Source organism: Aristolochia californica, unplaced genomic scaffold (assembly GCF_029961685.1).
Source record: "Aristolochia californica isolate CCGP_79_NKW_82.1479 unplaced genomic scaffold, dmAriCali1.0.hap1 SCAF_5, whole genome shotgun sequence".
In the NCBI taxonomy this organism is placed as follows: domain Eukaryota; kingdom Viridiplantae; phylum Streptophyta; class Magnoliopsida; order Piperales; family Aristolochiaceae; genus Aristolochia; species Aristolochia californica.
Genome location: NW_027182214.1, coordinates 8526923 through 8537628, shown reverse-complemented (window position 1 = coordinate 8537628; position 10706 = coordinate 8526923). Strand labels below are relative to the sequence as shown.

The 10706-nt window shown below is 43.2% G+C and overlaps 1 protein-coding gene across 1 annotated transcript; it reads left to right on the top strand.

The window, feature by feature from the left end:
* The first annotated feature begins 1339 nt into the window (after positions 1-1339).
* Positions 1340-3528, top strand: LOC137966524 (U-box domain-containing protein 16). The gene has a single exon (XM_068813173.1). It carries the CDS (start codon positions 2018-2020, stop codon positions 3377-3379), a length of 1362 nt encoding a protein of 453 aa, XP_068669274.1. The 5' UTR covers positions 1340-2017; the 3' UTR covers positions 3380-3528.
* The last annotated feature ends 7178 nt before the right edge of the window (positions 3529-10706 follow it).

The following is a 10706-nucleotide window of genomic DNA, read 5'->3' as shown; positions in this document are numbered from 1 at the left end:
CGTGGAAGGATTGATACTAATCTTTTTCACACACCGCATCTTTATCATTTAGCTGTTGAACGATAATAATGTCTTAAAATGCTGACCCATTAAAGTTGGCAATGCTAAGGATCAGTTCAAAGTCCAAATTGCACACGGCCATGACGTAGCCGTTTTAACAGGCTGAAGAGGTACTGGTTAAGCCCAGCTTTAGCTCTTCCTTCTCTCAATTTTAATGTACAAAATAAAAAGAAATGTGAAATTTTTTCTCAAGGTAATAAACTACTAAAACTGATATTCTTAAAGATTATGATGAAGCTAAACTTCTTCGATGGCGATGGTCTGCCTTCCTTCTTTTCGGATCAAATAGAAAAACTAATAAAAGCCGGTCGTTGAGTGCCAACAGCAATGGTGGCGTAGATATGATGTTATTGGAACACTGAATTTGTCATTACCGACAGCCCAACAAGACTACCTTCCAATTTCGTGTCTTTTAGGTATCAACCACTTTTTTTTTTATTTTTTTTTATTTCAAGGATTAGGAGAAAAAGCATAGAAAATTTGTTTTGTTTTTTAGTTATCATTATTGTCCTTCCCAATTTGAACTAGCTACTTGAAATGGGTCCAACCCTGGCTCCAACCTCACCCCGGATAAGGTTGATTTTGTCAATCCCTGTCCCACTCCGTCATTCTCGACCCCATCTTACTTTGTGATTCTATCCACTCTAGAATGAGGTCGATAATGATATTATTATTAATTCAATGATTAAACTTAGTAAAATAGGGTTAATGATCGGTTCAAATTAATATAATAAGATTAGAATTTAAAAAAATATAATATGATAAAATGCTATAATTCGTAAGAGTCAAATGCAATAATAAGTCAGGTCACACAACCAAACCCAGTTTGATGAATGACGATTGGAAGGGTGTAACCAACTTTGTAATGTTGGATAAGTAACCACTAAATTGAGTTTAAAATGGTTTAAAAGACGGCGGTCAAAGCGTCGGCTGATCGTCACATCCAATTTTACATTTTACTGTACCATGCTGGGCTCTGCTATCCAACTGGGCTCAACGCACTTTGAATGCCGCCGCTCTTATCCGACTCGATCAACGGCCAGAAACATTCAACTCCTAAATTAAACCTCTGGCGCCAATTACCGCTGCTGTCTGGCCACGCCGGTTGAAGAAATTCAGACATGTCCGCCTGCATTAACGGCCTGGTCAGCTTTCCAGAACCCAGAAAAGTTCGTTTCCCAGACGTCTTCCTCTTCTCTTTCTGTCTTTTCCATCTCCTCAGGGAAATTCTTTTTATAAGCCTCATCTATATGCTTGAAACAGGGAAAGTAATCTCATGGCGATCTTGCCACGCGAGTTCCAGGCGAAAAGGCGACATACACAGACTGCGACCGCACCTAGGAGAAACTCCGGCGACGTCGATCTCGACCTCGTGCAGTCTCTCATCGTCATCGCTCGTGATATCTCCTCTTCCAAACCTCTGAATTTCCCACCGCAAAAGCGAAACTCGACGTCGATTGTCAGAAAGACGAAACTCCTCTCCCTCCTCTTCCAAGAACTTGCATCGGAGTCGATCCAACTTGATCGTCCCATTCCTCCTTCCGCAGTAATCTGCCTCAAGGAGATTTTTATCGTGTTGCAGAGAATCAAGACGTTGCTGGAACAAGTGTCTGGTCACAGCAAGTTCGGGTTGCTTCTCCGAACAGAGCAGGTTTCCAACGCGTTCCATGAGGTGGAAGTCGACCTGAGCACGCTGCTTGATATTCTTCCGCTTCGAGACCTCCGCCTGGGGGAAGACGTTGTGGACCAGGTCTTGCTCGTGAAAAACCAGTGCCGAAGGTCGGCGGTCTTTGTCGATCCCGTTGACAAGATCCTTCTGTCGGAGGTGATAAATCTGATCAAAGAGATCGAACGAGAGATCGTGCCGGACCGATCAAAGCTCGAATCCATTTTCGGCGAGCTGGGGATAGACGACTCCCGTAGCTGCCGGAATGAGGTCAAGGCGCTCGAATCTGAAATGCAGAACGAAGTTTCCGACAAATCGACGGCCACCATCGCCGCGCTCACCGGCCTTGTCCGATACGCTAAATGTGTTCTTTACGGTGCGTCGACGCCAAGATCGGCTTCCACATCCCAGTCGAACTCCGCCGCACAAGTGGACATGATCACCATCCCCTCAGATTTTCGATGCCCAATCTCGCTCGAACTCATGCGGGACCCAGTCGTGGTGAGCACTGGGCAGACCTACGATCGAGCTTCGATCAGCCGTTGGATCGAAGCAGGGCATGGTACGTGCCCGAAAACCGGCCAGACGCTGGCTCACTCGAATTTGATTCCCAACCGGCCATTGAAGAATCTCATCACAAAGTGGTGCCGGGAAATGCACATACCCTTTGAATCAACAGAACGCAACGATCGAGTCAACGGAATCGTCGCCAAGTCCAATAAAGCAGCGATGGAAGCGACGAGGATGACGGCGCAATTTTTGGTGGACAGGTTACGGGAACCTCTGCCGCCAGAGGCGGCGAACCGGGTGGTTCACGAGCTCCGTGAGCTGGCCAAGACCGGTTCAGACAACCGAGCTTGGATCGCCGATGCCGGCGCGGTGGCGCTTCTTGTCCCTCTGCTTGACTCCGACAACCCGAGCCTGCAAACGAACGCTGTAACGGCTTTACTCAACCTCTCCATTCTCGAAGCCAACAAGACGCTGATAATGGAGGCGGAAGGAGGAATCAACGCCATTGTCCGAATTCTCGAATCCGGCTCCACGTGGGAAGGCAGGGAGAACGCAGCCGCAGCACTATTGAGCTTATCCACCGTAAACGTATGTAGGAAACGAATCTGGCGAGAGCCTCGAGTCGTGGCTGGCCTGGTGGAGCTAGTCAAAATGGGGCCTGCCAGTTCGAAAAGAGACGCGCTGGCAGCAATTATAAATTTGGCGGGAGATCGGGAGTCGGTGGGGATGCTAGTAGGTGGCGGGACGGTGGATGCCGCCCTAGCAGTGGCGTCGGACGACTCTGACGCAGTGGAGGAGGCGGTGGCGGTGGTGGCTGCATTGGCCAAAAGGGGGGGCGCATCAGCTATCGCGTCCACTGACGGGGCGGTGGGCACTCTTGTGGGGGTTCTGAATAGTGGAACGGAGCGTGCCCGTGAATGTGCTGCGGCGGCGCTTGTTTCCATCTGCCGAAGGGGGAGGAGCCCGGCGGCCGCGGAGCTTGTGGCAACCCCGGGGATCGAGCAGATGATATTTGATTTGTTGGGATCAGGAACGCCGAGGGCGAGGATAAAAGCGGCGACGCTGTTGCAAATATGCCACAGATGGGCCATGGTTCGCCGGACGGTCGGACATGTACCGCATTCAACCTTGTTTCCGGCGTAGTTCAAGAACTTCTTTCAGTGCTTTCAGTTTAATTGTACATAATTGACGTAAATTTACGTTAAAAGTACCAAACAATTCTTTTCATTTCGACTTGCTTTACCTTTTAATTAGAGATATTAAAGTGTAAATGAGGAGGTAAGAGTATAGCAAACGATCTCATTCAAATTCTTTCTACTTGTCTCTCTGGCTAGAACTCTGGATTCCATTGCTGAAACAACCACCTCTTTTAACTCTTACTTTGTTACTGGCCTCCGGATTAGTGAAACTTTACAATTATCCAATACGCCAGCGGTAGGGGAATGACGGCTGGCCGCCGTCCAAAACGCCCGCGGGAGGGGAATGCCGGCTGGCCGCTGTCGTCCATCTTTTGGGTGTCGGAACCAAACAATGCTGTGCATCGCCCGCGCGTCAGGCTGTTTTCTTAGACCAACGATTTCCTCCCGCTGTCGGCAGCGGAAGTCGCACAGCATTTAATATCTAATGCCAGAGAGATGCAGAGACGCCGAGAGAGACGTCTATTCCAAGTCGAGATCTCTCGACGGACGACGCAGAGGAGATGCGCACGCCTCATCCTCTGCAGACCGGCATTAGTGAAGGATAGGGCGCGGTGGATACGGTTCGGCTTTGACGATCCGATCACCGTGTCTAACACGACAGACTCAAGGATCTGGGCTTCAACGAAATGACCGATGCCTCCTTTGATGCATACGCTTCAGCGTGCTCGGTGTTGGAATTTGTGTTTGTATCAACCAAGGCCAGTCATTGTATATTTACCTGTTGGCTTTCCTAAAAGGTTTGAACCTTTTAACGCACTGATTTCAACATGGTATCAGAGCAAGTTGGTCCCGAGTTTGAATCCCGCTGCCCCCGAATTTGTCCTGGGTTTTTCCGGTGAATTTATCCACAGGTTTTCCCTGTGCGGGGGAGTGTTGGAATTTGTGTTTTTATCGACCGGGCCAGTCCTTCTATATTTACCTGTTGGCTTTCCTAAAATGTTCGAGCCTTTTAACGCATGGTTTCAACACTCGGGGCTAGAAACTTCCAAAACTAGCCCACCTTAGAGGGCTGGTAATTGAGAAAACGGATAATATTTGTTCATAATCTCAAAGATAATTTTTATCTGGTATGATAGAGATAACGGATCGAAATTATTTTTTCCCTTCCTTTGCTTCACCACCCATAACTTCCTCTCTGCAATGCCCTCCAATAATTTAAGTTGAACCACCGGTCGTGCTTTGTGTGAGCCGTGCACCTATGCTTCAGGAACCTCTCACTCGTTAGCCCGTGTCTCCACAACAAAAGCCCTTCTTAGCGCATGCTTGCTTCTCGTTATTAGTTGTTCACCCGATCCATTACCTCCTACATCTAGAAAGAGAAGGTTAGTGACGCCTCTCTCCATCGACGCAATCATCGTTAGAAAAATTCGACGGCAGTCGTGGTTCCTTCCGTCACCTTCAGTCAACCAACACCAACATCAATAGAACTTTTTGATGACCACTCCTTCATTGCCGATCCGTCGTCTGTGACACCTACGAGTCGATGCTGATGCTCAACATCATCTTTGCCGTCGTTGAGCATAGGAAAGCCACCACAGTCGCCACTGTAAGTTCTCTATCACTGGGAACCGCCACTATAGCCGAATCTCGAGGGCTGTCCGACGTCGCCGCCATTGCCGATGCCTTCGCTCATCCTCCTTCCTCCTTGTCGTAGACCACTAGTATTAGTTTCGATTAATCAAAATTCTGATTAATCAAAGTCTCAAAGAAGAGGCCGACACACATGTGTATTATAAAAAGTATAACATATTTCTCTCAGTCGTCTTCCAACTTGTCAAGAGGAACTTATTCTTTCTGTTGATTTTTAGGACTCCATGGATTACAACATGGAGAAAAGGAAAGAAGCACGTTGGGGAGAAAATAGGAGGAAGAGTGAGGTTATGGACTTGTGTGCAAACCCTCCCCTTGAAGCTCTATTTATAGATGAATTAAAGAATAATATTACAATTATGCCATTCACCTTAGAAGAGTGAAGATGAAACAAGAAAATTAAACTAATTATATGAGTGCCGTCTTTATGAGATGACTTCTTATTTACCGTCATGCCACCTCTCTTGGACATAAGGGCATTCCTTGGTCGTGTTGCCTCGACCCATCTTCTATCACTTTCCTTGCATCTGAATTTGTGCTCATGACTACTGGTCGTCACCGCCCTCGACCCTACCTTGGACGTTGCCAGTGGTGTCGTGCACCTGGACACAGTGTACTATCTTTCATCAGATGATTCTATTATTGCCAACACCGCCGGCTCCTCGCCCAACTCCTCAATAGCAACCATGCCCTTCGGCACAATGGCAACCACGAGCACATCTTGCAACTACCACCTTTGCTGCTAATTCTACTTGGTTTTTTGATAGTGGCGCATCGCACCATGTTACCACCGACTTCAGTAATCTCTCTCCTTAAGATGGTACTAATGACTTTATGATTGGTGATGGCACTGGTCTCCCTATTACTCTTACTGGTTCCAAATCTCTCTCTACACTCTCCCACATATTTTCTTTAAATAATATTCTTTATGTTCCTATCAGGTAAAAGAATCTTATTTCCATCTCTCATTTTAATCAATCTAATCATAATTCTATTGAATTTTTATCTACTTCTTTTCTTGTGAAGGATTTTCGCATAGGGGCAACACTTTTGTAGGGTTGAACTAAGAATGGTATATACGAGTGGCCGTCATCCTCAACCCACTCTTCACCATTAGTAGCATTGTCCAATGTCAAGACCACTTTATCTACATGACATCATCACTTAAGTCATCTGTCCTTTCCAATTCTAAACCACATTGTTTCTACTTTTCAGTTAGATTTATCGCTTCCTCTAAATTTTACTTTCAATTGCAATTTTTTATCAATGCAATAAGAGTCACAAATTACCATTCTCCCACTCCTCTCTTGCCTCCTCTTTCCCTCTTGACATTATTTTCTCGGATGTTTGGAACTCTCCTATGATTTTTCTATTGATGATTTCAAATATTATGTTTCTTGAATTTATGGACAAGAGAAAGACTTTATCGACTTGATGTAATCAGAGTACATGAACCCCTACTTATAATAGAGGAAAGTAGTAGAGTCCAATCAAAATTAAGCTACCCTAGTCCCAATTACACCCAAATTCTAACACTTAAAAATAAGTCCTAACATAATTAAATAACTCAACATAAATAGAAGACTAACATAACTAAAACACCTTTAAACTGAAATTCTTCTATGAGACCTCCTTCCATAATAATTTTTGCTCTGTAAGACTTCTTATTATGAGAGTCATGTAAGTCTCTTCCATATTTGCTCTTCAACACTCCCCCTCAAGTTGGAGTTTATAACTTTAACTTGCAATGAAAAGGGTTTTTGGTCTTCAATTTTCTTTTTTTGAAATTTTTTTTCACAAATACAATTCTTCATAGGTGCAAAAACTTCGTCTTTTGTGCTCCCCCTTTCTGGAATATTTTGGTCACATAAAAATTACTACAACATATATAATAAAATACCTATTTCTTATACTTCTTCTACTTCTCCCCCTCCAGCTGGGAGGTAATGGCAGTGATCCCAGCTTGAACAAATAATATAGATGTAGTAATAAGCTCCTCCATTGAGGTGTCCCAAGTATAAGTACAAATCCAGGTACAAAATCTCAAAGGATAGAGATGGATGATAAGTGGGTAATGCCTACCATTCACAAGACGACGATAAAAGACCCATGGATACATATAAAAAGTCTTAATGGATAGGTTGGCCTATATATAAAGGTAAACCAACCGAAGCAACACACAAGAGGTTGGCCTAAAGGGGTATGTGAAAGTCAAATAAAGGATGGTAGAAGAAAGGCTGCCAAATAACCAATGGGTAAAGAGGAAGATAAGATGTTGAAGCCACCGTGTGCTTTATTTTTCTAAGAACCCAAGGCAAGCAACCGAGGAGTTCTTCAAAAATAATGTCTCAATCAAAGAGACACAATAGTAGTAGCAGAAATGGGCTAGTACCCAAATAACTTGTACCACATGTGCAGTTGTATAGCAGCGGATAATCTGTAAATAATAAAAGCCCTTAAGATTAATAAGGACACATGAAATAATTCGCAATAAATCCATCAGGAAATAAAGAAATTGCACCAAATAGTACGTTGGAATTGAGTAATACTCCATGATAATAATCCAGCCGGAGATAGAGAACTTAGTCAAATCGAGTAAGATATCATAGCAATATAGTCGAATCATAGGAAAATAGGTATAAACATTGTGACCCAGACCCGTATAACCGAGATAGCAAAATATGAGGCCCAAGTTGGGTTGACCCGGAACGGGTTGACTTGCTTCGAGTTGGTCTGAGTTAACTCGGCATAACTGGTGTGGCTCGGTAGACTTGTGTCGCTCGACGGCAGCTAGACGGGCAGCCCGGTTCGCTGGGCTGACTTGACAAGATCTGGTTTGGGTTGGGCTAGCGCTCAATTAAAACCAGTTTCCTAACCTAAGAAACATTTAATTTTGCTAGTGTTCTTCTTCCCCGCGGCGCCTAACAGAGCTCGGGAAATCAACGATGTCCAGAAACAACACAAGTTGGCAGAGAGACTGGAAAATCAATCCGAGGAGCCAAAATATTTCCAAAGATAGCTAGCAGTGACAGAGCGAGAGCAAGAACAACAAAAATCCCAGCAACAGTGCATCTTCTTCCTTGTGGAGCTTTGGTTTCCAAACAGTGCGACGACAAACCATCAAGATCAAACTCCTATTGTCAACGCCTCCGAAGAGATTCAAAACACCGGAACAGTGTCGTCCTCTCCAACAACGGCAACGGGAATCAATCAACAAACAAAGAGGATTGCCGATGATGAACCAATGCTGGTTTAATTTTTCCTAACCTAGGAAAAATTAAATCGGCAGTCGTTTTCTTCTCTGACACCGAACAGAGTGGGAGAGCAACTTCTAGAAACAGAAACCACAGTAGATACAACTCTATCACTTCAGAAAAATAGTAGCAACATTGTTCGAGCAAATCGAAGAACCAGCTTAGTTTGCGATCTTTGCCAACTCGGAATGGATAGCTACGCAGCAACAGAGAAAGACGCCGAGATTGAGTTCGAGTAACAACAAGAATCGGGAAGCTGCCAACAACGAAATAACAACGGAAGAACCAGCAGAACCAGAGAGCGACTTCAGAAGATGTCAACAGCCAGTAAGAGCAAATAACTCAGGAAAAACACATTTCTCAGCAAAGGAAATAATCCAGCGAGCCGAAATAGAAAACGGACTCAGCATAGTTGTCTTCTCCGACATATTAAATTAAAGATTGACAACTATTTTTTCAGTAGAAAATCTTCCAACCAATAACGGTTATATGACTTTGATTAATAGCGGAGTCTATTCTGAATTTAACAACAGTAAATCCAAGTTTAATACTTTGAGTTAGGCTTGATCAACAACTTTTGGAAATAGAAGATTCGTCATATTAACTTGGCAGAAATAGTAGAGTCGTCGTCCTCCAGCAACCCAAAAACACGAGCATTGATTCTGTTCTCAAAATGATGTACCAGATGTAGAGTAATGCTCGAGATATAGTTCAGAATAATAAAATTCCAAACCAGACGAAGACGTCTGGCAAATCAACTAAAAATAGAAAGCATAATCGATCAACCAGAATGTTGACATGCCAAGTTACAAAGCATGATCGATCAAGCTCGATCGATCTACCAGATATTGGAAATTGAGCTTATTAAGCATGATTTGTCAAGCTTCATAAAGCATGAAGAACCATCTCAGTATGCGATCTAGAAATAAATCAACAACTGAGAGATTATGATAAGCAACTTCAGTTAGCGATGAACCAAAAACTCTCTAAAATAGAATAGCGAGGCAACAGTAAACAAAATAGGGAAGAAGATGATTCTTAGAATAAAACTCCATCAGTATATAATATACAATATTAAAAGTCAGTAAAGAAGTAAAAACACAAAGCAAACAATGGGAATAGGGACTAAAAAGTTAAAAAAAATACTAACCTAAACTGCTAGAGATAATAGATCAGAAAAGGATCGCATTTTCTCTGTGGGTTGACTAAGTCAACTCACAGGACCTGGTCTAATACCATGTTGCATTTATGGAAAAGAGAAAAACTTCATTGACTTGATGTAATCAGAGTACATGAACCCCTATTTATAATAGAGGAAAACAGTAGAGTCCAATTACAATTAAACTACCCTTGTCCCAATTACACCAAAACTCTAACAATTAAATATAAGTCCAAGCATAATTACATAACTCAACATAAATAGAAGACTAATATACTTTAAACTGGAACTTTTCTGTGAGACCTCTTTCCATAATAATTTTGGCTCTATAAGACTTCTTATTATGAGACTCATGTAAGACTCTTCCATATTTGTTCTTCAACAATATTATTTTTTTATCACTTTACAAGGTATATCTAGTTTTACCTTTCAAATGAAAATCACTTGTGTTTAATACATTTGTCCAGTTTAAATATGTTGTTGAAAACTTCTTTGGTAAACGGAATAAAACACTCTATCAGATAGGGGGTGAGGGGGGATAGAAAGCAATGTCCTCCTTTCTAGATACCAATGACATTACTCATCTCACATCCCCTCCACATACACCTGAACACAATGGGTATTTTCAATGTTATCATCGTCATATTATCGAAATTGGTATGGTTCTTCTTTCTCATGCATTCATACCTCTATCTTACTGGTCATATGCTTTCTCTACTATTGTCAATGTCATCAACCGCCTACCTACTTCCACACTTAAATTTTCTTTCACCATATGCCAAACTTTTTAGAGCTCCTCCTAACTACTCTAAACTCCGAAGCTTTGGTTGTCTCCAATATCCATGGCTCAGGCCGTACTCCTCCCACAAACTCACTACCTGTTCATCTCCTTGTGTCTTTCTTGGGTACTCTACCATTCAAAGTGCCTATTCATGTTATCGTCTTTAGGCGTCATGTCATGTTGAATTCATTGAGTCTATCTTCCTCTTCACTACACTTCAGTCTCACCTTGATCATCCTTCATCTGACACACTCTCCTACTAGTGTTCTTCTGTGTCCTTACTTCCAATTACCGGCACATCAACCGTAGCTTCGATCTGTGCACCCTCTGCAAGCTCCATTCATGACCTAGCACCAAACTCCACTCAAACACCTCCCTCATTGGCTGACCTACTACACCCATCCCTACCTGCTTCCTCCCCTCCCCATGTTATTGTCACCAGATCCAAGATCAACATTTACAAGCCCATCCAAAAATTAAACCTCAC